Source organism: Sorex araneus, chromosome 1, assembly GCF_027595985.1.
Source record: "Sorex araneus isolate mSorAra2 chromosome 1, mSorAra2.pri, whole genome shotgun sequence".
NCBI lineage: Eukaryota > Metazoa > Chordata > Mammalia > Eulipotyphla > Soricidae > Sorex > Sorex araneus.
In genome coordinates this window covers 172443425-172470951 of record NC_073302.1, presented here as the reverse complement: position 1 = coordinate 172470951, position 27527 = coordinate 172443425, and the positions used below count along the sequence as shown (strand labels likewise).

Genomic DNA, 27527 nt, shown 5'->3' with positions numbered 1-27527 from the left:
TATAGAGTTTTTTGTATATGGTGTTAGATAAGGACTTTTAAAAATAGTTTTGCATAGGATTTTCCCAGCATTCTTTGTTGAAGAGACTACCATTTCCCCATTAAGTATTCTTAGGGTTCTTGGCAAATACCAATTGGCTTAAATCCATACATTTGTTTCTGGATTTTTCTGCTCTGTTCCATTTCTCCTGTTTGAAATCAGGAAGAATAAAGCCTCCAACTTTCTTCTTTCCTCCAGCTTGATTTTTCCTCCTCAAGATTTATCTGACTACTCTTCTGTGATTTACATATATACATATATGTATATATCACGAATCACAAATCACGAAATCCTGTTAATCGTCGATTTCTCAAGCGGGCTCAGTAACCTCTCCATTTGTCCTTTCCCTGAGATCTTAGAAGTCTCTCTCGACTAGGCCCTCCCAACGATGTTGCACTGGAGGCTCTTTCAGGGTCAGGGGAATGAGATCCAGCTTGTTACTGGCTTTAGCATATGAATACAACATGGAAAGCATACATGAATACATGAATACACCAGAGGGATAATTAGGCTACAAGATATCGTTTCTGGGAGCTTGCTTATAAGTCTCTGGATGTTGGCCGTTGATGGGATTACACACATCTGGGTTCCTCTGCTGGTACCTTTATGCTTGAGGCCTGTCCGGATGTATGGAGAGGGGCCTCGAGCATGGCTGTAGCTAGGTTCCGGTCGTTTTTGGCTGCCAGGAGCTCTGCTTGGGGCGGGAAGGGAAGCTGGAGCCCATCCCCTCCAAGGGGCCCCAGGGAAGGCAGCCAGGCATGCAAGCAAGAGACTCTCTGCCCATAATATATATGTGTATACATATATATAAGCTACCAAGTGTTTCCCACCTGCACGGCAGAGGCTGGAAAGCTACCCATGACATATTCGCTATGCCAAAAACAGTAACAAGTCACACATTGGAGATGTTACTAGTGCACGCTCTACCAAATTGATGAACAATGGGACGACAGTGCTACAGTGCTGTGTATAAGATAGAATTATATAATTGATTTTTCTACTTCTGTAAATAACTCACCTTATTCTATGCATTGAAAATCATGTATAGCTAATTCTGAAACATGTTATACTGGAAGAGAGAACATGGTTATTTGACTACCCATTCAATACGCATGTGCAGATATTTGCATAAAATGTGAAAGAAAGATCCATTCTATCCAGTGATGATTCTTTCACATACTTAGAGCCCTGAAAGCCAATGGAGAAGTCATCATTGAAATCCCAACAAGAGCTTGTGAAGGACAAGAAAATGCCATCAAGTCTCTTGAGCATGTGCAGTTCGAAGCAACAATCGAATATTCCCGAAGAGGAGACCTTCACGTCACTCTCACGTCTGCTGCAGGTAAGTCTTTACCTTCAGAACTTTAAAACCATTTGTTTAAAAGTTTTTATGTTGGTTCAAATGATAGTACAACAGTTAGGATATCTGCCTTGCATGTAGCCAACTCAAGATTAATTCTGGGCACCACTTATAGTCCCTGAGTCCTGCCAGGAGTGATCCCTGAGCAAGCCCTGAGAACTGATAGGTATGGCCCAAAAATAACAAACAAAAAATTTTCATGTAAACGGAATGATTTAAAATACATGAGGTTTTTTTTTGTTTGGAGAACTGTGTCCCAATAGATATTTTCAAGTCTTAAAAAATATTTGATTTTTCTTTTATGATGCTGAAACTCTGTTCTGCTCTGCCTCACTGTGCCTTAGATAAACAGGATGAGAGAGAGGCAAATAATTCCAGCTAATAAACACTCTAGAGTCTGCATTTCGAATCATATACCTCTTCCCAGGTCTCTGATGTATCATCTCTTTCTCTTATAAAATGCATTAATAAAAGTTCATCTGGAAATTAATTCATTAGTTAAACTGACAGAGATATCAGAAACATTCGTGAGTCTGCTGTAAAGTGGGGATTCTGATCTATGTAAGACTGAGATGAAAGATGAATTGTCCATGATGATTTGATGTACTATGGTACCACTCTCTCTGAGAGACAAAGTGAAGATGGGTGCATCAGCAATAAGCCACCTTTCAACCAGGAAACACCTTCATGTTTCAGAGGTGTCAACTAACTTGAATATTCAGTTTGGTTAATGTATGAGGAAAGTGAGCTATCTATGTAAACTCTTTCCAAGATACAAACTTTTCAATTCTGAAAATATGTTTTCTGGATATCTTGAAAGTGGCCTGAAATATTGATGAAATCCTTTTTCATTGATGCTGTTCATTTGACCTTTTCACTTGGAAAGTAATACAATTTATTGAGCTATGGAAGACATGAATGAACAAATTTAGAGTTACTCCTCCTAGTCATTTTTATATGCCAATAATTTTTTATGTTTATACTAGATTGTAGATTCAAGCAGCCATTAACATATCAAGATTAAATTCTAATAAAATGTATTTTACATTTTTTACTCTCTGATATAGCTTCTAAATGTTGTCTTTTGAGTTGTCTTCAAATAATCTTTAATCAATATATTTATTCAGTATTTATTTTCCACAACATTTACTGAGAATTTATTATATGCCATACAAATTGCTAAGTATTGTGAATAAAACATAGTTTTATCTTTGAATGCACTAGTCCTGGTTTTGCTCTGAAAAAGAAAATCAGGAGGGCTAATCTCTCCTAACTTTCAATTTCAGTAATTAGCTAGTAAAGTGTATCCTACTACAACACTGTTCGGACAGACATTAATTTGGATTTCTTGCATGCAAATAGGAACCAGCGCCGTACTCTTGGCTGAGAGAGAGAGAGACTCATCTCCTAATGGCTTTAAGAATTGGGACTTCATGTCTGTTCACTCATGGGGCGAGAACCCTATAGGGACTTGGACTTTGCAAATTACAGATATGGTAAGTATGAATGAAAGCAGACAGACAAGCACAAGCTCATTTTCAAACACTTTGAAGTAGGATTTAGATTGGTGCCTTTGGGACCAGAGAGATAGTACGGCAGCCATCCGGGATAAGATCCCTGGCATCCAGTATAGTCCCCACCACTGCCAAGAGTGTTCCCTGAGCTTTTAAGATGACTTATTTAACATGACTTTTTTTGTTTTCATTTATGACACAAACTTAAAGGCGTTTTTCATTCCTTTCTAAGTTTACTAATACCACTACTTTCTAAAACAAAGCTAAAATTGTCATAAAATATAAATACAGCTGAACTACTTAATTCTGCATCGTTTCTGTGAAATTTCTATAAGCGAGCATAAAAATGAAGAGTGTTTTAGGTTTGAAGTACCAAGTCAGGAAGTTTTTTTAAGTATAAGCTCAATTAAGATTGCAGTGTCAATGGGGCTGGAGCGGTAGCACAGCGGGTAGGGCGTTTGCCTTGCACGAGGCTGACCAGGGTTTGATTCCCAGCATCCCATATGGTCCCCAAGCAGCACCAGAAGTGATTCCTGAGTGCAGTGCCAGGAGTCAGCTTTGAGCATCGCTGGGTGTGACCCAAAAAGCCAAAAAAAAAAAAAAAGATTGCAATGTCAAGAAAAAAAATTGAAAAGCAATTATTTTAAATTCCTGAACGTGTCAGTTAAATTGATACAAACTAGATAGTCTTTGTTTCCTATTTCTTCCTGAGAAGTTTTCTTTTACAGATGGCTAATCTTAAGAATTCAGAAAGTTGTAAAATATTTCAGGACTCATAGGGGAAAGAGGGAGTTATTCTTATTAGACCCTCCTGTTTGTGAATTTGACCTCAGTTTTCATTTCATTCATTCATGAACCCAGGTCTCATTCAGATAAGGCACTTTACCACTGAGTTTCACCCTGTTCCTGACTTTTTTTTTTTTTAACTTCAATGAACTGTCTGGAAACTATGAAAATCTACCGACCAAGTGGGGACAATTTTCATTTCAAATCTGTCTCTGTACTTTTAATTTTTTAAGAGCATTTTAGATTTCAGCACAATAGTTTTGGGGAGGTGGGTGGAGATTGTTGGGTTTGACTGATGGTCTGGGTCAGCTACATGCAAGACAATTACCTGCTGTACTATCCCTTCACCACTCAGCACACTACCTTTAACTTAATTGCTGAGCCTTTGAAAATTATTACACTTCCCATAAGCATAGTTTAAAGGACGGGTTAGTGCTGTAATATAATACCACAGAGATTGAATTTCCCCCTACTGCAATGTTCCTACAAATTGATAATTAGTAAATCCAATTCCTTTTATAGAAAGGACACTTAACTGCTCAAGAAGTTTCATCAATATTAAAATGGTGTTATAATATTTTAATGTTTAATTGTTTGTTTAGAAATGTGATTTCAAAATTTAATTGAGAAACTGATCAAATCTAAAATTTTGAGGCCTATGCAATGTTGATTTTAAAAACCTAGTGTCTGGAGGGCTGAGGCACTAGCACAGCGGGTAGGGCATTTGCCTTGCACGCGGCCAACCCGAGTTCTATTCCCAGCATCCCATATGGTTCCCTGAGCAACGCCAGGAGTAATTCCTGAGTGCAGAGACAGGAGTAACCTCTGTGCATGGCCAGGTGTGACCCAAGAAGAAGAAAAAAAACCTAGTGTCTGGGGCCTGGATCAATAAATACCACAGCTGGTAGAGCATTTGTCTTGCACCTGGTCAACCCGAGTTTGATTCCCAGAATCCCATGTGGTCCCCCGAGCACCACCAGGAGTAATTCCTGAGTGCATAAGCCAGGAGTAACCCCTGTGCATCACCAGTTGTGACCCAAAAAGCAAAATTAAAAAAATGTCATTCACTTGTAAAGTACACAGCCAGCACCACACTATAATATCTGTCTACACTCTATCAAGATCACTAGCAAACTATGCTTTTCAACTCCTCACTTTACTAGCCACCCCTTTGCATTTTAGCCACCTAACCCCTCCTTTCCTCTTGTTTCTGTATCCTTTGAATTGAACAATATTTTTGTTTGTTTTGCTTACTCACTTTGTTGTTCATATGATGTATATGAGTGAAATCATACAGGGCTTGTCTTTCTTAGCTTGAGTTATTTCACATAGCACAGTCCCCTTTAGATTCACTCATTAAACTATCAACTTTCATAGCAAAATGCAGCTGGTGATTCACTTCTTTGTACACAGAACCCCATTTATGCCTGGTACAGTTTTCAAATGAAATTTAATCTCTGAAATCCTTCTTAGATATTCTGAAAGTATTTGGTTGTAAATATGCAGAATACATACTAAAACACTATGTGCTTGATTACTAGTCTGGAAGAATGCAAAACGAAGGCAGAATTGTGAACTGGAAGCTTATCTTACATGGGACATCATCTCAGCCAGAGCACATGCGGCAGCCCCGCATGTACACGTCCTACAACACCGTTCAGAATGACAGGAGAGGTGTGGAGAAGATGGCAGACTCTGCAGAGGTTTGTATGGCTCACTTGGAAAGTTCTTTTCTGAACTGCAGTAAACAAGGCAGTGAGTGACACTGTCCCTAAGTTTCAGGCAGGGAGTGACTCAAACAAGGGTCCGAACAAATAGAGCCAGAGCAGGGAACCATCCATGCTTCACTGGATAAAGCCCGATTATTGAGATATTTATTCTGGGGTTGGGAGCAGTACAGAGGTCAGAACACAGCATGACAGTGCCTTTGATCCAGTTGCACCCCAAGTACCATTTGCTGTAGCCCTAGATGCCCGCAAGTACCGAAGGGATGGGCCAAGCAACATAAGCAACATCAGCTGCTTGAATCATTGGCCTGTCACTGTCACTGTCATCCCCTTGCTCATCGATTTGCTCGAGCAGGCACTAGTAAAGTCTCCATGTGAGACTTGTTGTCACTGTTCTTGGCATATTGGATATGTCACGGGTAGCTTGCCAGGCTCTGCTGTGCAGGCAAGATACTCTCAGTAGCTTGACGAGCAGGGCGGAGAAATCGAACCCAGTTGGCTAAAAATCCCAACAGGACCCTGGACCTCCTGAGCATTGCTTGGGAGACCCCATCACCAACAAATAAAACAGAAAGAAGAAGAGTTATTCTTTTATTCAGAATTTAAAAACAAAAATTAATTCACAGCTTTTAAATTCCCTGATGCAAATATTTTTCATTTAAGAGAAAATATAGCATAATTACTCTTAAGTCAGGGGGCATACACTTAACATTTGTATTGTCTTTAGTTTTTAGGCAACCTTTATGGCCTCATGAAGCCAATAATCCTGTATCTTGGGAGAGGTAGGCATTAGTATTTTCATCTTGTGCAAGAAAACCACAGCTCAAGTGCTTCTCTACTACTGTAGTTATCACTTGGGCAATTCCTTAGCTGGCATATAGGAACCAAAGGAGAGTGGCAGAGTCATACTATCTCCCAGAAGACATCAGTGATAGCTAATCAGCTGCTCACATCTCTGGGTCTCTGCCTCCGAAGGTAGACTTCTCCCTCATCAATCAGATAGCAGAAGGCATAGCTCCTGGATTGCTCTATCTGCTACTCTCAAGCAGAGTCTCATCTGCCTATGTAGGTAGGTTATCTGTATTTCCAGATGTTCTTTGATGGGTGTTTTAGAAGATTCAAAGACATATTATTATTCCAGAAGCATGTAAACTAGCTGTGTGAAAAGTAGTGGGCTCATGTCTGACCCTAGTTATATTTGGCAAAGACCCGCCTCTTTTTCACTATGCCAGAAACAGATTCACTTACTGGGTAAATCTTCCCTTCAGTATTCCTGAAGAGGGACTGGAGCGATAGCACAGTGGGTAGGGTGTTTGCCTTGCACACGGCCGTCCTGGGTTCGATTCCCAGCACCCCATGTGGTCCCCCGAGAACCCCCAGGAGTAATTTCTGAGTGTATGAGTTAGGAGTAACCCTTGTGCATTGCCAGGTGTGACCCAAAAAGAAAAAAAAAATCCTAAAAAGGCATTTATACGAATCTCTGATTGTAGGGACTAGAGAGGTAGTATAGTGGGTAAGGTGCTTGTCTTATACATGGCTGATCCAGATTTGACCCACAAGCCCCATATGGCCTCCCAAACCAGGAGCGATCCCTGAGTACAGAACCAGCAAGCCTTGAGCACAGCCAGTTGTGACCCAAAAACAAAAACATATTGAATCACCATGAGAGCAGTTACAAAGCTTTCCAGTCTAAATCTCAGTCATACAATGATCAAACACCCATCCCCTCACCAGTACACACCCTTCACCACCAAGAACCCCAGTAGACCCCCATCTCACCCCTCCCCCCGTCTATGTGGCAGATGATTTTCACCTTACTCTCTCTTCACTTTGATCACATTCAATATTTTGACAAAAGATCCACCATTATTATTTGGAATTTTCCTCAACATTCAGAACTGCCTGCTGAAAAGCCATCAGTAGATAATTTGTTTTCTATTGTTGATATGAATTTTGGATTTCTGGATTTCTGATATTTTAGTAATAAGTCTGGAGGGATTTCTGCCAAAAGCCACTGGGTTCCGAGATTGTTTTGTGTGCTTCTGGGATCATGGCGATTCAGGAGCCAGGAGCCATTTGTGGGTGGCAACTCAGGGCCTCGTTGGGGTGGGGTGCCGGTTCCACTCCCCATCACATGAGGCCCTGCATGTAACCACTCTCTCTCTAGTTTGGGGCAGAGGCATATCCTAGATCATTTATTTTCCATTGCTTACTTTGCGTATCAGTAAGGGTTGTGTGGTTTGGAGGAATAGTCCTGTGGCCACATACTGGAGCCATGCTTGTGGCAGCTCATGGTCGCTGGAATTCCATCTGAAGAAGGTGGGGAGGCTGCACCTCCTCCATCTGAGGGTCCCAGAGATATCGGCTCAGTGAGGGTCCTGGAGAATTTTCCAGTGTTGTGGTGCCTGCTGGGTTTCTTCACTGCTGAGTGCGGCAAGATGGCACCAGTGCTTATTTGTTATTTTTAAAAGATTTTTTAAATTAAATCACAGTGAGATACATCCTTACAAAGCTGCTCATGATTAGGTTTCAGTCATACAGTGTTCCAACACTCATCCCTCCACCAGTGTCCATTTCCCAGTACCAGTGTCCCCAGTCCTCAGTTTCCCTCCTATCACCCCCTCACAAGCCTGCCTCTGTGGGAGGAACTTGTCTTCTCTCTCTCTCTCTCTTTCTCTCTTTCTTACTCTCTCTTTATCTCTCTCTCTCTTTCTCTCTCTTCCCCCCTTTCCCCTCTCTCCTTTTGGATATTGTGGTTTGCATACAGATATTAAAAGGTTATCAAGTATATCCCTTTACCTACTTTTAACACAAAGTTTTTGCCCAGAGTGATCGTTTCCAGCTATTATTGTCGTATTGGTCCCTTCTCTACATTGCCTATCCACCATACAACATAAACTGTGATTGATTCCAACCATTTACTAATCCTCCTATCCCTTGTTTTCCCTGGCCATAAATATTAGTCTTCTACTATATATGTATACATATATTATATATCACAAATTAATGCGATCTTTCTTTATCTGTCCCTCTCTTTCTGACTCATTTCACTCAGCATGATACTCTCCCTGTCTATTCTTTTATAGGCAAATTTCATTACTTCATTTTTCCTAACAGCTACATAGTATTCCATTGTGTAGATGTGGTATAGTTTCTTTATTCATCCATTCTCTGATCTTGGGCACGCAAGCTATTCTAGATTCTGGCTATTCTGATTAATGCTGCAATCAACATAGAGGGTTGCAGGTGGTGTTTCTGCTATGTGTTTTTAGGCTTCCAGAGTATATTCACAGAAGTAGTATTGCTGTCACCTTTCACGCCGCCGACCCGAGTTCGATTCCTCTGCCCCTCTCAGAGAGCCCGGCAAGCTATCCGCGCGTATTGGATATGCCAAAAACAGTAACGATAAGTCTCTCAGTGAGAGACGTTACTGGTGCCCGCTCGAACAAATCGATGCGCAACGGGATGACAGTGACAGTAACAGTATTGCTGGGTCAAATGGAAGCTTAATTTCTATTTTTTGAGGAATGTCCATATTGTTTTCCAAAAAGACTGGACCAGTGGGCATTCCCACCAACAATGAAGGAGAGCCCCTTTCTCCCCACATCTGTGCCAGCACTGGTTGCTTTTATTCTTTTAGATTAAGCTGTTTCTTTTACAGAGGATATAACCCTACTCAAATGTATATTTTTTGTTTAAAATTAAGACATTAAAAATAATGGGTTTTAAGCAATTAAATTCCCTGACCTGGATTCTACTATAGCAGGCTGATAGGCAAGAATGAGGAGGAGTGAGCCCTATGAAACACCGTCTCATTTAGTCTTCAGAATCACTAGAAATGGAGGTAGAGTCACTCCCGGTTCATAGGCAGACTTCAGGCAGATGAAAAATGTACCAAGGATTCATAGGAGAGTGGATCAAGGACATTAGGTGGTGAGATTCCTAGCCTCAGGATGGCATGTCAAAAAGTAGGTCCTTTGCATGAGCTCCATCTGGCCTGCCCTAGCTCTAAATAACAAGCTTTCCTTCCTGTGTCGGTGCTTTGTGTGTTTTAGGAGCAGCCCACACTGGAGGGCCAGAATGAGAAGCCTCTGGCACCCCAAGGCCCTGGTTTTGGCAGTGTGGGGGGACGAAGGGAAGAGCTGGCAGAGGGAGCCCCTTCTGAGGCTATGCTGCGCCTCCTCCAAAGTGCTTTCACCAAAAACCCAAGCCCTAAACAATCACCAGCGACGTCTTTGAGTGAAAAACTCAGCATCCCTTATGAAAACTTCTACAGAGCCCTGGAAAAGCTAAATAAGCCTTCGCAGCGTAAAGACTCCGAAGACAATCTGTATAACGACTATGTGGATGTTTTCTACAACACGAAACCGTACAAGCACAGAGATGATCGACTGCTGCAAGCGCTGGTGGACATTCTGAGGGAGGAAAATTGAAATAAGTGGGCAGGTCTGAGTTGGAAAGAGTCATGCTGCTTCCTTCCCCTTAGATTTTGCCTGTATCTGATGTGGTTGCTTTTGTCATTGATTCTTATGCATATAATATCCATTGTTGTACTTTTTTGCCTTTTCTCCCCGAACTGGATATGTAAAAGGGATGAGCTTAAGTAGTAAATCCAGCTTCCTGAATTGATCATAGTTCTTTCAAAACCCGTCTTCCCTGCCTGCATAAGAAAAAAGATTTGTTCTTTCTGGAGCTGTGAGTCCATTACACATTACATTATAAAGCCTCCTGGGGCCGGCCCATTTCATTTCTTAAAAGAAAAGTCATTACCTAGACACTAGGTTAATTGGAAAAAGTAACCCCCCAAAAAATTGAGAACGGTTTATTCTCTTTCATTGTGGTTATTAGAATTTTGATACTGAAGGAAGATTTGGAATGTCTCTAAGAATGAATTCATAATCAGGTCCATAACTAAGGCATTTCAACTTCAAGTGCTCCTCACTTGGGGAAGAAACAGCTGTTCATCTGAGAGAGAGAAGAGCTATTTGCATCCAGAAATGGACCTTGAAATTTGTGCTGTCTCATGTGAGCAATTCTAGAATGTTCTCTGCTTGTTGTACCATACAGAGACCATGAATCTAATAGTAGCTTGATCTGTTCTTCTTTAATTTCCCTTTATTCTGAAGGTTTTCTTTGCCTATGTCCTTTATTAGATACAGATGAAATACTGAGAAAATTTACTTACACCCTTTCTAGAACAAAATTATGTTTAAGACTTAGCAAATGCCCAGTTATATTTTTAACAATGATGATGGGAAAATTACTCATAACCGAGAACCATTGTTATAACAATGAAATACTCATGGTGAGTCAAAGCACTGAGAGACTTCACTTGGATTTTGTTATAAGTATTAGGGCAGGATTTTTCTGGATCTTTGAAAGTTCATCCCTTAAGACCAAATATCCTTTCCCTGCTTTATATCTGATAGCCAATTTCTCAGCACATTGCTTCCCAACTTCAGCAAAGAGGTTAAAAGCTGGCAGCACACAGGCTGCATTTGACCCTCAGGTAGATGTTGTTTAGTGTGTGAAATGTCTTTAAAATGGGAGTGATTATTTAAAAAATGAGATCACACATAAAATCCAGTTCTCAGGCCCACAATCTCTTCTGGCAACAGCTGGCCAGAGTTAAGTAGCAGCTATGCAGCTAGACTTGAAGGCCAGGTCCTGTGTTACCTTGCTCCAAACTGCTTCAGGCAACCATCTTACTGTCAGAATTTAATTAGCATTTGGTTGTTCCCATCCCTATGTTAAATAAGCATGTACAAAATATATATACATCTGGGAAAAATTATTCTTAGCTTCTTCCAAGCTGCATTTGTATGGTAATTAATAACTATGAGAATTTTCCATGATCAAATTAAATTAGAGCCAAAAAAGGAGTATTTTAGACCCCTGGAAGTATATCTGAAATCTCATTTGACAAAGTACTTTAATTTCATCTCACCAGGTTATGTTGATTTACACAATTGTCATTAACCCCCTAATTTCCCATTCTCCGAATAGTCACAAATAACTATTAGGTTCCAAATACCTGAAAATTTCCCAGGAGTTTGTCTGCAAGCCTTTTGTAATGTTTGAACTACATAAGATCTCATATCATTGAAACAGAGCTGGAAGGAAAACACTGGAGCCTCTCATTTGATTTGATCTGCTTGAAGTGTGGGTGGTATTGGTAATGTCTGATTCTTTATTCTACTTTAATGCCCATGTTAATTTGGCTGGAATGGGGATATTTCCAGAGCAATAGTCACAAAGCTTAAAGGACACCCTCACGGAATCACTGCCCTTGAAGTTTCCCATAATGTGTTGGATATAACCTTAAAAATTGCAGCATGTCAAAAAAGCATTAGCACTTAAAAATGCCAGAGAGATGTTAGCATAGATTTTCAACTGAAAAACAAAGCTAAGAAGGTCAGTGAATGGTAATAAATGAAAATTCATCCTTTCCCCATTACAAATTCTAGCGAATTGTATGAAGCTATGATTTTCATCCTTTTTAATAGTACTCTTTGCTCGTTGAAATCCCAACTAGCCTATTGGATTGTAGCCAAAGGTATACTCAAGAGAAGCTTTAATACTTAAAGTCATGTTTGGCCGTTTCCAATATGGAGTGTATTGTTCAGACATAAACTATTTTTGTCAGTCTTTCTTGGTGCCTGTGTGGATTTTTTTGAAAATGTAAAAGAAGAAACTTATTTAATATTTCCCTTTGAATTTTAAACTATATTTTCTTTACAGGTATTTATAATGTACCAAATGCTTTTATCAAACAGAATTTTAAAAGGCATAATAAATTATATTAAAGAACTAAAATTTTCCTGAAAATAAGAAAGTTTCATCCAATAAAATATTTTTGAAAGGCATGTTCCTCTGTCAGTGAAAAAAGTATATTATGTATGTGTTGTGATATAAAAAATGACATTTGTCTAATAGCTGAATATAATATGTAGCTGATTTGATCATGTGTAGTTTTAGCATTTTAAGGGACTCCAACATTATATACACTTGATGTATTAAACAGAAATGTAAAATATGCTTATTAATCAGAAGAATAAATTATTCCGCATTAAGTCAAAAAGAAAAATATTTTGTTTCGAACCAACCAACCAATACTTCCTTTTCATACTATGTTCCCTTATGAACTCTAAACAACAAACATTGAGAGTTTGTATCAAAGGAAATGAACTCCCGTTAGGGGGAAAAACAAGCTCTGGAGGAAGCATTTAAGAATCCACTGGAAAACATTATTCTTTATAACATAGTCCATTACTTGCTTGATACTGTACAAAGTTGTGTACCTAAGGTTTAACTGAAATATGAGAGTAAAAAATCCGAAACTAAAGGGACATACTACACGTCAGAGAGATCATTTGCTCACTTTACTAATCATGCCTTTGTTTATAGACCAGAACAGACAGATAAGAATTCAGTCCTTGGGTCAGAGAGATAGTACAGTGGGTAAGGCATTTGCTTCGTATGCAGATGACCTGGGTTCGATCCCTGACACCCCATCTGGTCCTCCAAGCACTGCCAGGAGTGATTCCTGAGTGCAGAGGCAGCAGTTACCCCTGAACATTGTGTGGAATGACCCCAAAACAAACAACAACAACAAAAAAGAATTCAGTCTTCCATGAGTACCCTCAGCAGAAACACCCAATTCCTAACTTTGATTCCATTCTTCCTGATCACTTTTTCCTGCTTCTTGCCAATATTCCTCGAATTTCAATCTGCCATTTTTGAATCTCACTTTCCTATGGAGAGGGGTTGGTTTTCTTCCAGACTTCTCCACTCCTTTCTCTGGAATCATAAAAGTACAGTCAAACTACAATTAATTCAGAGGAATTTCAGGACATTTCTCCAGCCAGGGTCTATGCTCCATATCTAGCCATCTTCAATAGCATTGTACCAGGAAGGTGGAGAAAATATTTCTCCTCCGTTTTCAAAATTTAGAAACATTTAAATTCACATTTAGTCCAAATTGAATTAATGATAATCAAACACATTTTTCAAGAAAAGCATTAATATTTTCCAAACTGCAAGGATAGGGCAACGGTCTACATGATGATGATGAGGAGGAGGAGGAGGAGGAGGAGGAGGAAGATTTATTCCATTGGCTTACTTACTCCCTGAGGTCGAAGTGTACTCTCTTAGACCATGAAAGTAGTGATTGGTTATGTTGATATGCTCTGGTCAGTGCAATACTAAGAATTATGATCGAAGCAATGGCTTTATATATGGCAGCATAGTTTGATGAAACTTATTCCTCAGTGACCTAGGGCTGTAAGATCATACACCAGGCCGTGTATGATCTGCTCCTTAAGCCCAGAACAGTTGTCTGTTGTAAAGATCTAAAAGCAAATTCAACTAGCTCATAGTATGAAACAGCCCTGTTTGGATGAGTTCAGTTGAAATAAACTGAACTTGTCACCTTGGCAAATTATAAGACTAAGATAACTTCTTATAATACACTGCATATTGCAATAATTTGTTGCATAGCCTAATGTGTCAACAAAACTGACTAATAAAAATATCCATTCCTTCATTCCACTACTAATATTACCCCATTATAAATTGTGCTTTCTTGAGTCCAGAGTACAAAAACAAACAAAAAGTGAGAGTTGCTTTCAACATAAAGCTTTTAATGTTGATCCATATATGCCTATATGCCAGTAGTGATAAAAGGTTAAAAAATAAAACTGGTCACCTGGCCCCATGTGTTCACTACATTGTCATATTTCAGTTTTAGCTTTACTTCATATATATATATATATATATATATATATATATTGCTTTTTAGGTCACACCCAGTGATGTACAGGGGTTACTCAGGAATTACTCCAGGCAGTGCTCAGGGGACCATATGGGATGCTGGGATTCGAACATGGGTTGGCCGCGTGCAAGACAATTGCCCTACCTGCTATGCTATCGCTCCAGCCCTACTTCCTATATTTTCTAACTGATGCCATAGTAGCATCTTGTTTCTGTGAACAATTAGATTTTCTAGTACTTCTTTTTATTTCAAGTTTGTGAAGCTATCCCAAAATTTAAGAGAAGTTTGTGAAGCTATCCCCTAAAGTGAGAGAGACATTGACCTAGGCAGTTGTTCCTCTGATGTGAACCTTAAAATGAAATAAATAAAAGTTTTTCTGATAGAACAGGCCAGCCAGGCCCCCAGACCTCCTTTTGGTTAAAAAGAAGCAGCCCCATATGAGTTTATGTGTACTCTGCACTCAGGGCTGCAAAATGTATTGAGAATCAGAACATTGCTAATCTGACAGTGGCTCTAAAATTCTTTTACTAAGTTGGGATTTTTTATTTTCCTTCCCATTCCTAGGTCTTCTTGCCTCAAAGTAAATGCACCTTTAAAGAAATCCTATATTAATCAGTGGTGTGTGTGTTGACAAAGTATCCAGGTCATTTGTGAAACACTGGATGAAAATTTGAGTTTTTCTTTTTTTTGTCTTGGTTTGAGGCCATACCCTGCAGTGCTCAGGGTTTACTCCTGGCTCTATGCTCAGCTATCAGTCCTGGAAGAACTTGGGTGACCTTATGGAATGCTGAGGATCAAACTGGGTCAGCCATGTTCAAGGCAAGCACCCTACTCACTGTACTACCCCTTTGGCCCCTAACAAAGTTTTTCTTATTTCTCATTGTAGAATGTCTCAGAATAGTATATAGGTGTGCACTGTTAGTCCTTCAGATAGGGAAGTATTTCTCCAGATAAACTCCCTTTCTCCTGGAGCATCTTCTAGGGCCCATATGTTCTCAGCTTAGTTGGAGAGATATCTTCCAGTCAGTTTGCTCCAGTCTGTAATTTCCCAGCTTCATTCCGGGTTCTATCAGAAGTGAGGTTCTGGCCTGATTCCTGATTGTATCTGAGACCTTACAGGTCATGCCTTCTTGCTTCAGTGTAAAATGCTGGAGCGCCAGACAGCTGACAGAAAACAGGTGCCAATGCTTGCCATGAGGATGAGTCAGAGGCCATCAGTGATACACTGTGGTGGGCCGGGATGATTCTTGATGAGGGGAGCAAAGCAAGATGCAAGTGAGAAGGTGGTATCTGTAGGTGCCTTCAGGTCCAGGAATAGGCATTACTGGCCCAGTTTGTTCAGGACAGCATAATTTGACCTTGTTACTGGGAGCGTTGATGTGGATCATTGTTGTGCTTTGAAAATGGTAATGTTCTTCTCTAAATAGTTTTCTTTCCACTCTTTAGAGAATCTAAATAGAGGATCTCATAATTGGAAATGGGTTGTTACTTTACAATTTTCAACACTTAAAGGCATACTGGGAAGCAATCTGGAAAAACTGTTGCCCATTAATAAAGAAAGGCAAGAAAGTTCCCTCTTCTTTGTCCAGAATTTGCTGTGCCTCCACACAATGGGATTTTGTCAGCAATCTTGGGACCTTCCTTTGTATCATAAATTTATTTGTGTGATAAATCTACAATACCATAAACTGAAGGTGTTTGAAAACCTGAAACTTCTTCCTCTCTGTCTCCCAGGTTGAAGTCACTATATCTGTGAATTCTATCCCATATCTTTCAAATCTACCCACTTTCCTCCATCTCCAAGGTCACTGGTGTCGACAGTACCTTGTTCTTTCAAGAGTTCCCTGGTTTTACTTTAAGACCATGAAGCAAGTACACTGTTTATTTTAGCATAGTATTTTATTCTTTATATTTGTCTGTTTGGGTTTTTTTAAAAAATTTTTTTAGTTTGGGGCCACACCTGCTGGTGGTCAGGGCTTACTCTTACTCTGCACTCAGGGATAACTCCTGATATGCTTGGGGGACCATATGGGATGCTGGAGATCGAACTCAGGTAGGCTGGATGCAAGGTAAGCACCTTACCCATTGTACTCTCTCTCTCTCTCTCTCTCTCTCTCTCTCTCTCTCTCTCTAGCCCAGCATATTACTTTATTCTTTAAAACCCACTGTACTTAGGATAAAACCAAAATGTTTTAAAAATCTGACTTTAACTAGTTTCTGTGTCTTTATGCCCTCCTTCTGCTACACTACTCTCTGGATGTAGGAAAGATGTCTTTACTTTGATGCTAATTTAGGAACACACAGTTTAGGGAACAAAAGTTGTTTCCTGCATTTTATTTCTGGTTACTGGCTATCTACTCACTTTTTATAGCTCAGCTTAAATTTCCTTTCATTGTGGAAAGATTTTTGACTACTGTGCCAGATCACATTTGGACCTCTGGAAAAAGTACCTGTGTAGCATTTATCACAAGGGGAATAACATACATGCTATTTTGTATATGTCCCTTGGATAGAATGTAAATTTAATAACATCTGCATGCTAACTTCTGTACATGCAAAGTTAGAATAGTGTCTTGTACAAGAACTTATTCAATACTTAGGAAATGCTTTATTGAACATTGGTATTATCTGTATGGAGATAAATTTTAGAAATTATAAATTGGGGGAGCTAAGTTCTTATCTTTCAAGCAACATAGATTACTAAAGCTGGTACTTTCTTTCTTAGGCCATAGCATAGATACTGACTCTGTGTACTGCACCAGGGTGAGGTGGTTTTAATTCTGATTCTGTCAGTTACAAGCTGAGTGATTCTGGGTAGATTTGCTTGCCCTTTCAAAGTCTCAGTTGCCACCTCTGTATGAAGAGAGAATAATTACATTTACTTCATCGGTTGCTTGTTTGCATATTGGCTCATATTATCTATTCTACATCAGGTTCTCTGATAGAGGCCAAAAATAGAGTAATGACTTATCATCTGTCCTCATGAATACCATTTTTATTCATCTTTAAATTTACCATATTAGCACAGTTTCTGATATATAGTGGTTCAATGTGTATTTTTCCATTATCTAATAGACTTCTCTATTTTCCTACTTATTGAATATTTAGTTTAGATGAAAGTGCTAATGAAGTAAGAGCAGAAAATAATTACTTTCTACTCTTGATATTCATGAAGGGTTAACATGGTGACAGACAGAAGTCTGAGCATGGTATATGGATTGTTTTACTTAATTTTAGTGATGGAGATATGCTTATTGGAGGGGAGTGGAGGGTTGAGGTAGTGTTTGGGTCACAGACAGCCCTTCTCAGGACCTAATCTAGGTTTTATGCTCAGGGATCACTCCAGAAAGTGCTTGGGAAACAATCTACAGTGCTGGGAACTGAACCCAACACTCAGTCTTATATCCTAATCTATTGCTGATTGTGATAACTTGCTTGATATAACTTCTTGAAATTCACTTGGAAAATTCTCCAACAATATATCATTAGTGTAGCTCTTAATATTTTGGATTCAAGTTACCTTTACACTCCAAACAGTGCTAAGAATCCCAAAGAACTTTTGTTGGTATGGATCGTATCCATTGGTATTTCTAATGTTTAAATTTAAAATCACTATCACTATCACTATCATCCCATTGATCCTTGATTTGCTCAAGTGGGCCCAGTAACATCTCCATTCATCCTAGTCCTGAGAGTTTAGCAGCCTCTCTTTACTTGTCCTTCCAAATGGTGCCGTATTAGAGGCTCTTTCAGGGTCAGGAGAATGAGACCCATCATTATTACTGTATTTGGCATATGAATACGCCACGGGGAGCTTTCCAGGCTCTCCCATGCGGGCAGGAAATCTCTTGGTAGCTTGCCAGGTTCTCCAAGAGGGAAAACTAGGCTATAATTAGGCTATAAAATCTGGAGCTTGGTTTTATGGTCTCTGGATGTTGGCCATTAATGTGATTTCACAGCACTGGGAGGCAGTTTCTGGGTGTGACCGCCTAGCTACTGGAAAATGGGGGATCTGGGCAGAAGAGGCCCAATCCTAATCCAAGCAGGCTTGGAGATCTCAGCCTTGGGTCCCACACACCTGGGTTTCTCTGCCAGTTCCTTCATGCGTAAGGCTCGTCCAAACATGTGGAGAGGGACCTTGAGCGTGGCTATGGCTGGGTTCCAGAGATCTTTGGCTGCCGGGGCTCTGCCCAGGGTGGGGAGGGAAACTCAACCTCCCCTCTCTGAGGGGCCCCGGTGAAGACAGCCAGGCACGAGGGCAAGAGACTCTGTGCTCTCACATTGATGTCGGTGGGCCCCACGGGTGACTTACGTGAAGTGGGGAGGAGAAAGACGGTCACTTTCTCCCCAACCGCCTCTACCACCCGGGACCCAGAGTTACTGGGTTCTTGTCTCGCTCTCGGAAAAGAATTTCAGGAGTAGACAAGCAGTGAAGTAAATAGATTTTATTCCGAAGTTTCTGAGGGAGGGAGGAAGGGATAAGTGGGAGAGAGAATAGTAAGAATAACAAGCTCAAGAGAGACCTCGGACTTCTCCAAGGATGGAGGAAGCTTTACACACATCCTAGCACTGGACACAAAAGCATGAAAGTACACATCTCAAGGGGGGAGATGCAGGCGACACATGTGCTCGGGCACCACATATGCTCGGCCACATTGGCACAAGCAGCACATGGGCTCAGGCAGCATATGTGCTCCCTTCCTTTGTTAAAGGTGTCTTTTATAGGGTTTCTTCAACCTGCCCCCACCCACATGGGGTTTCTTTCCAGGTAAAAGTTCATTGCTAAGGTTACCAGGGAGGTTGGGAGTGGTCATGGCCTTCTTTGGGGAACCTCCTGGGGAGGGGTCCATTATCCTCAGGGTCTGCTGATGGTTTCTTCCCGGTCTTTTGTTTTCTTGAATCTGCACATCTTAAGAGTCTCCTTCCCAGAGACTCTGTTAAATCTCAATTTTCATTGCCAAGGGCCTTTTCCTATCTACCTGCCTACATCAACATGACCACCCATGCAGTTTTATCTGGTAAATTTAAAACAGAAAAAATAATTTTATTAGGTTTTCTTGAATTAATATTCCAAAATTGCAATCATAAATCTATTTCTTATTAATGCAAATAATGTATTTTAAGATGTGATTTGATTTCCAGAACAAAAGATGAGTTCCCAAACAAAAAGTGAGCAAGAAAGTTAACATTGTCTTAGTTTTTCAATTTCTTTAACATCTGAGAATAAAAGGAGTCTTATTACAATATTTACTTTAGCATTTACTTTACTATAAAATGTTCTAGGTGAAGTATATGTAAAAGAAATAAAATGATATGGAGAAATAAATGTATAAGAAGATAGATAGAGATGAAGATGAAAGGAATTTCTTTGAGGATATTTCTCTTTAGCACCACTGTAGGATAGCATTGGTTTGTGCTTACTCCTCGGCCACAAGGAGCTTAGGTTTACTGAGTAACACCCATCACAATGCTCCTGAAGCACTCCCATTTCCTCAGTATTCATCTTTTACTTCTTTGTGCTCTGCTTTCTCTACCTATAAATCACTCATTTCTCCTAGGCAGTACCTGTGACTTGTAAAATTAAATTCCTCAGAGACCTCTGATTTTGTATTTGTAAGTGAAACATTGCTTTTCTCCTTCCCTTATGTCCTTTATTACTTCCAAGCAATGTCCTTGTTTTATAGACACAGGAAGATGCTTTTGTAACTTGGTAGTTAACTGACTTTGAATAATATTCACTCCTGGGCATGTTTTCCGGGCCTAAGCCTCAATTGCCCTCAGTCCTTAGGACCCCCAAAGCAGGTTCCTGACGAGGGACTGGATGAACCCAGGGCAAGCTGTGAGCTACCCTAGCATCGAAATGGGCCAGGCCAAGTGCCATAATACTTAACTATAAGTTAAGAGAATGGTCATGGACAAATTCTGTCATGATCCAAAGAGTAGCAACTGGATAAGGACACTGCTAGAGTTAGGAAAGACTAATCTGGCCTGAGCATGTAGCCTGGGATCTACAGCGAGATGTCCCCAGGAGAGGCACCCTACAAGCTTATGTATCTCTTCCTTATCCATACAAAATGACTAATATTAAGAAGTAGAATTAAGGTGAATGTTTAAATGGTTGTTGGACTAAGGAAAGGAGAAACACCCCAGGTGGTATTTAGCCCTTGTGGGAATCTCCTGGCTGCAGGAGATCTTTGTCTTATCCTAGAAGAGCCTCCCTGCGGGGAAGGGCTTTCATATATTGATTGTGCGACCTGACCTGGATGTAGTGGCTACCCCCAATGCTTAGAGGTTGGGCATGAGACTGAGGCTGCAGGATGGAGCATGGAGAGACTAGCATGGAATGGGAATTTAGTGAGACTGGAACAGGCATGTGGGGGAAATGGAATAAATGGCAACTGATCACCAACCAGCCTGGTTCCTGTTTTATCCTCCTTTCTCATCCATCGCTGTCAACCATCCAGGCGGCATAACCAGCAAATGCACGTGGAGGGAGAATGCATCCACTTTTTATTTTGTGATTACACACACTACATTCACTGAATCACTAATAATGTTTTATTGACCAGAAATGTTATTACTAACATGAACATCTGATTAATATCTCACAAATATAGAATATATGTTAGGCTAGAGCAGTAGTAGAGCAGGTAGGTTTAAACCAGGTTTAATCCCTGCCTCTCCATATGGTCCTGTGTTAGGGGTGGAGCAGATCTCTGTCCGTGCGAGGCACGGAGGAACAAAGGAACAAAACTGAGACAACTCTTTCTGCAAACACATGGGGTTTATTCAAGCCAACATGTCCATGTCGGGACCTTCAACCCTGCCTGAGAGCGGCAAAGCTGAAGGCCACGAACTCAAAAAGCGAGCCGTTTTTGTACCCTTTTGGGGGAGAAAAGGGAATCACACATATTGGATCAAAGGGAATTGCACCTATTGGATCAAAGGGAATCACAACTATTGGATCAAAGGGAATCACACATAGGTCACTTAATTTGCTAATCTCAACACATGTTAATTGTTAACTGTTTCCTGCAAATATTTGCTTACAGTTACAGTTGGCCCATTTGCTGACGGTTCCTGCCCAGGTCGCGAAAACATCTTTCAAAGCAGCCAAGCAGTTACAAAGGCAAATTTAACCCTTAACCTGCCCTCCTCTTCACCCAGTAACCCTGCCAAGCATGACCCCTGAGTACAGAGCCAGAAATCAGCCCTGAGCACCACTGGGTGTGGCAGAAACAAAATAAACAAAACAGTATATGTTAATTACTGTAGTCCTACTACAAACTAGAGAAAATAAAACATTAAGAAAATCATTCACGCCCCGCCACGGAGGTGGGGTGGGGGGGGATGGGATTGGGGAGTGGGAGGGATACTGGGTTCATTGGTGGTAGAAAATGGACACTGGTGGAGGGATGGGCTCTCAAAATTGGCATGAGGGAAAAACAAGCAAGAAAATGTGTGACTCTGTAACTGTACCCTCACTGTGACTCACTAATTAAAAAATAAAAACAAAATACCCCCCCCCAAAAAAAGAAAATCATTCACTGTCACTTTCGTCCTGTTGTTCATCGATTTGCTCGAGTGGGCACCAGTAATGTCTCCATTGTGAGGCTTATTACTGTTTTTGGCATATTGAATATGCTACAGGTAGCCTGCCAGGCTCTGTCGTGTGGGCAGAATACTCTAGGTAGCTTGCCGGGCTCTCTGAGAGGGATGGAGGAATCAAACCTGTGTTGGTCACATGCAAGGCAAATGCCCTATCCATGAGAAAATCATAAAGAAGAGAAAATAAATTTATAGCATTATTATCAGGATATGCCCAAAACAGTAACAATAAGTCTCACAATGAGAGATGTTACTGGTGCCTGCTCGAACAAATCGATGAGCAACGGGATGACAGTGGCAGTGACAGATTATCGGTCCCTTAAGTTTACCCCATCATTTTGAATGAGGTAATTTCTTTTAAGTTTACCCCATTCATTTTTGTGATGAATTAACTGTCAACACTTGTTTCAATGTGTCTATGGCACATATCAATCAATTCAGATTTTCTTGTAGAATTATGGCTTTTCCGTTTTGGAGGGTTCGCACTCTCTAGTTGATGTACGCAGGTAGACAGGGTAGGCCTCCTCCCAAGGCAATCGCAAAAGCCAACCTTGCAATGAACAAGAAAAGCAGGAACTAAGGCCTCATAAGACCCTTGCCTGGCTTCAGCAACAGACCCAAAAGAAGCTCCTGCAGGAACAAAAGTCCAGGAAAGGAATTTCAAAGAAGACCATCACCATTCCCAACCACCCTGGTAACCTCCTTAGCAATGGACTTTGACCTAGGTAGAAGCTCCATGTGGGGGCAGGTTGGAGAACCGCTATAAAGGCCACCTTGAACAAAGGAAGGGTGCGCATATGCTGCCTGAGCCCTTGTGCTGCTTGCGCCCACGTGGTCAAGCATATGTGGTGCTGCCCAAGCACATGTGGTGCCCACATATCCCCTCTTGAGATGTGTACTCTCATGCTTTCATGTCTAATTCTGGGATGTATCTAAGGGCTCTCTCTAGAGAGAGCCTCTTTTCTGTGAGGCGAGACAAGAACCCAGTAACCCTGGGTCCCAGCTGGTGGAGGCGAATGGGGAAAAAATGACCATCTTTCTCATCCCTGCTTCACAGAAGTCACCCGTGGAACCCACCACATCAGATGGCGACAACAAAGGGAATATGCAATGAAGAAATTCAGGAGGAAGGAGGCAATCTCTGGAAAATCTGCTGTGGAGGTGCGCTCCCTTGGAAATCTCTAGGGGGGATGTGGGAGGAATGTGATAACCTCTGTGTGTATTTGTGTGTGCATGAGCACCCTAATAGGTCTTTCTATCGAGTGTGATTTTGTGGCTCCATGACCTGGTGCTCTTAAAGTTCCCCTAAGGTGGGAAGGACAGGAGGAAAATCCACTAATGAGAAGATTCTGGGAAGCTAAGGCAGATCAGCTTCCAGGTAGAAAATCCTTTCCCCACTCAAACCCAGTCTAAGTAGCAGACCCACTAAAGGTCAGTTGAAATGCTAATGAAGGCAGCCTGCAGGTTTAGCTCTAGGCAAAGTGAGACAAACAGGTAAAAAAAAAAAAAGCAAAAGGCAGTTGAGAAACTTGAAGGTGGCAAGCCAGCAAGAGGCAATGGAATATTGAAGCTAAGAAAGGCAAAACCTTTCTTTTCTCCCCTTAACAGCGAGCAAGGTTTTGCAATTGAGCAAAGTTTCTTGGAAACCCATGGCACTTGTGCTAGGTTTGGCTCCACACGCAAGCCATGGTTGTGTGGATGACCAGGAAGGCCACAGGAATGCCTGGGGTAACGGACAGATCACTGATGGAGAAGTCCTCACTGTGATTTTTCCCTGACCCAAATTAGGCCGACGTGAGGTGGTGGCCAGGTTGTACTGATAAAAGCACAACACTTAGCCGACATGCAGTCGTCATGTCTGTGCCAGAATGTCCCTGAGATTCACTTGGGAATAGGCCGACATGCAGTTGTGGTCATGTCTGCTCTGGAGCTTGTTAGAGCCACAACAGTCTCGGCAGAAGGGGACCAACCCCCTTCCAAAGAGGTTCAGAGAAGAGAAAAGCTAGCCAAGGAACCATCCTTTTCACAGGTTGGCACTCAGGAAATAAGGGAAATTCTACATTGGTACCCAAACATTCTCCTTTGGGCTGCTTATTGAAACATTGGAAGAGCCTCCAGCTAGGTAGTTTTAATAAGGAACATCTTGTTGACCTTTCGACATGTGACTTGACTATAAGCTAGAATGTGGGAAGGAAGGCCAATGAATGGCAATTTGTATTACCAGGCCATTTTGTAGTTAGATCTTTTTGCAGGAAGCAAAAGAAATGGGATTATCAAAGCAGAGGAGGCAGGAAAATGCAAGATCATATGATTAGCTGTTTAATATCAGGAATAAAGAAGTGTGTCACTGAGGCAGCCTATCCCCATGTCTGATGAGAAAATATCAACTCCCTGCCTCAGAACTAGTCTTGACCAAAATATGGTAACATCTCACCACTTTAGGTTTCAACAACTTTGTCATAGTTTATTTTGCAGGCTTATATCAACAAAAGCGCTTTCTTGACCCATTTTTAGCAAGTACAAAATGGTTGATCAGGCTGGGAAACGGTGGGGCGGGGGGCAAGGTTCCAATTGATCGACAGAGCAAATTTTGCCCTCAGGACTGCCCCTTCCTTTCTCAGTCCATTAGTTTTTCTCCCTGCTATTTTTGAAGGGTCAGATCGATCGATCAACTGCAGATGTGTGCACATGTATGTGTGGTGTTTTTAGTCAGTTCATTGTCTGTTTGTCTATGTGGAACACTCAAGTGTTTGAGCTAGTAGTAGAAATTTAGACCTGGGCAAACAGGATCATCACGAGAGATCAGAATGATATGCAGTCCAGCAATTTAAAAGATCTAGGTTATTTTGGAACTTGTTAGGCCAGGTTTAAACAAATATTTCTTATTAGAATGTTGAGCCTACTGAGAAACCAAAATTCTCAATCTAAATTTCTTATTGGAAAAACATTAATGGTTATTAATGTTGAAATTCTTTTGAACTTAAGAATATACTATCTAGGAAGGCTGTGCAGAGCTAGAGCCTGAAACTAAAGAGAAATAAGAGTTCAGAGAGGGGCTGGAGTGATAGCACAGCGGGTAGGGCGTTTGCCTTGCACGCGGCCGACCCGGGTTCGATTCCCAGCATCCCATATGGTCCCCTGAGCACCGCCAGGGGTAATTCCTGAGTGCAGAGCCAGGAGTGACCCTTGTGCATCGCCAGGTGTGACCCAAAAAGCAAAAAAAAAAAAAAAAAAAAAGAGTTCAGAGAATGCAAGGCTTTATCTTACAAGCCTCAGCCAATTTTAATGAAAAAATTAGGCCATTTTACAAACAACAGAGGTACAGAAGCCATGAAAATAAAGTTTGCTCATGTTTTCATAAACAGTGGCAGTTCAAGTATTTTCTTACGCTAGTATGAAAGTTTGGTAAAAAAAAAACAATGAACTTTTTCTGTCATTGTTTCTTTCTGAAAGCATGTTTGTATTCTTGTGGAATTGTTAAAGTACCTGGTGTATATGCTAATTATTAGAAATAACTAAGGTATAAGAACCATTGTCTAAATGTATATATTTGTTTGCATCTGCATTGGATTGTTAGAATAACTGACCTAGAGAATTTTGTGAGTTGAAATAATTGTGGTACCTAAAAACAGGTTCAAAGAGTAATGGTTTAGTTTAAAACATAAGTTTCTAGAGTTGTAAAATTGATTGCAAAACTTATCCTACCAGTGTTTTATTTGATCTCTGAGACTTTTGGTAACTAAAATTTCTAGAGCAAAGAGTTATAATGGGATAATCTCAGATGTCAGCTTGATAGTCTGAAGCTGTTGCATTGTGCCTTGGTAAAAGTGTGAGATAAGAAGGGAGAATTTCATGGAAAATGTTAAAACTTTTACTGACTATTGTTAATCAGTCTGTCCAGTACATGAAAATACATCCTATTATTGTAATAACTTAATTTCATGCAAAGCCCTGTCACCAGGTATTAGCCTAGTTCCTGATCTTCAGAGAGCTTTGTACGCAAGTGTGAATTCCTTAATGTTTTGTGGTAATCTGTCAGTCTTTTAATCTTTATACTGTGTTTTCCTAGAAATCAGAATTCTGTCTTCTGGTTAATTTCTAATGTGAAGTGAACTTTTGCCAAGTGAATATGTGTTATAAGAACTTTAATTGTGAGCATCCTTAAAGCTTCTTGAATATGATGGAATGCTTTTGAAATGGTGCTACAGAGTAGTTTTGTCTTGTCAAGTGAGATGATTGGCAACGAGTGTCTAAACTTGGGAGATCATGTTGTACTAAGTTAGTAAACTAAGAATATAAACTTGTGGGAATATGGTCTGTCCTAAGTCAGAAAGATAATGGATGCAGATATCATCAGTGGGAAAAGAAAAGGAATCCTGTTAAAATCAAGTTGACAGAATGAATGTAGAGGAATGTGTAGAAGGTTTAGGGTTGTGTTTTAAGGAAAGAAACTGATCAAACTGTTGTTATAAGAAACTCTTTAAATTACATCTGCAGAATTGTTCTAGTACCTTTTGGGCATGTTTCTGTAACTTGTTTTTTGTAAGAATAAGATTCTAATTCTACTGGAGGTGATTGAATAAATGTATTCTATTCTTGATCTAAAAGGTATCCCCTTTGGGTAATTTAAATAAAACTTGGTTTACTGACTGTAGGAAAGCAGCATAGTCTATAAAGGAATTCAATGTTGCACATGCTGTCACTAGTCAGAGTAGTTGAAGCCAGAGGTTTACCGAAGGGAATGTCAACAAAAGACAGACTTGCTCTTGAGCCTGCTAAATAGGCTAAGGGACTTCTAAGAGGACATTTAAACTGGTCCTAAGTATTCATTCTTAGTTCTATGAATGCCTGTAATTCTTTGGAGAGAACAAGGATTTTTAACAGCTCTTAGTTTTTGTTGCAACATGGGATTAATACCAGAGAATATTTTATCTAAGCCAGAATGCACTGTAGAAAAGGAACAATAGACATTGGAATGAGGTTTCCAAAATGAAGCTGATGGATGGTTTACCCAACAGGAAAATTGCTAACCCCTGGAGCAATGCAGTGGAATATTATTAAAGGGTTATGCTTTAACACTAGTGAAAACCATCTCCCATGGGAAGGGACTGAATAAGACAGTAAGGTAGAAGTCACTCATAACTGTCCTTTCTGTGCCATTAATCAACCTAGTGGAAATTTGGGGCCTCCTTTCCTAACCTCTGTTCAGCATCAAGGAACTTACCCAGAAAAGGATTGGCATCTTGACCTCTTGCAAATGATCAAATGCTTAAATGTTAAAGGTATAAATATCTATTAGTTCTTATTGATAGCTTCAGTGGATGGGAAGAAGCTTTTCCAATTTGTACTGAGAAAGGTAGAGAGGTAGTTCAGTATTTCTATGTCCATGAGAAAAATCTGGACATAGGAAGTCATTTTCTATCAACCATGGGTGAGGCAGCTATTTCTTTCCATTATTTTTATGATAGATATATGGCATTATGTTGCTTTGGTTTCTGTTACTTTAACTCTTGTTTTCTAAGACAATGAACTACTCTGTCCTTACTGAGTCAGAAAAGATCTTCTACTCCTCCTGGGTCCAATCATTTCAAAGTGATATCCCTCAGTGTAATTCATCTGATCTTTTCTTTCAGACAACTTCAGGAACCCAACCAATTCATTGCCTGGGGTGCATTAAAAACTAGGTAGCATGAGATTTCCCCCTTGCACAGGCAGGATCC

At 40.5% G+C, this 27527-nt stretch overlaps 1 protein-coding gene across 1 annotated transcript in view; it reads left to right on the top strand.

Moving 5' to 3' along the window:
* PCSK1 (proprotein convertase subtilisin/kexin type 1) overlaps positions 1-12077 on the top strand; it is a 53412-nt gene extending 41335 nt beyond the window's left edge. Inside the window, exons 11-14 of the mRNA XM_004613087.2 lie at positions 1224-1381; positions 2762-2895; positions 5241-5402; positions 9482-12077. Coding sequence (XP_004613144.1) covers positions 1224-1381; positions 2762-2895; positions 5241-5402; positions 9482-9859 — 832 coding nt within the window. The 3' untranslated portion in view covers positions 9860-12077. The remainder of the gene's footprint in view (positions 1-1223; positions 1382-2761; positions 2896-5240; positions 5403-9481) is intronic.
* The last annotated feature ends 15450 nt before the right edge of the window (positions 12078-27527 follow it).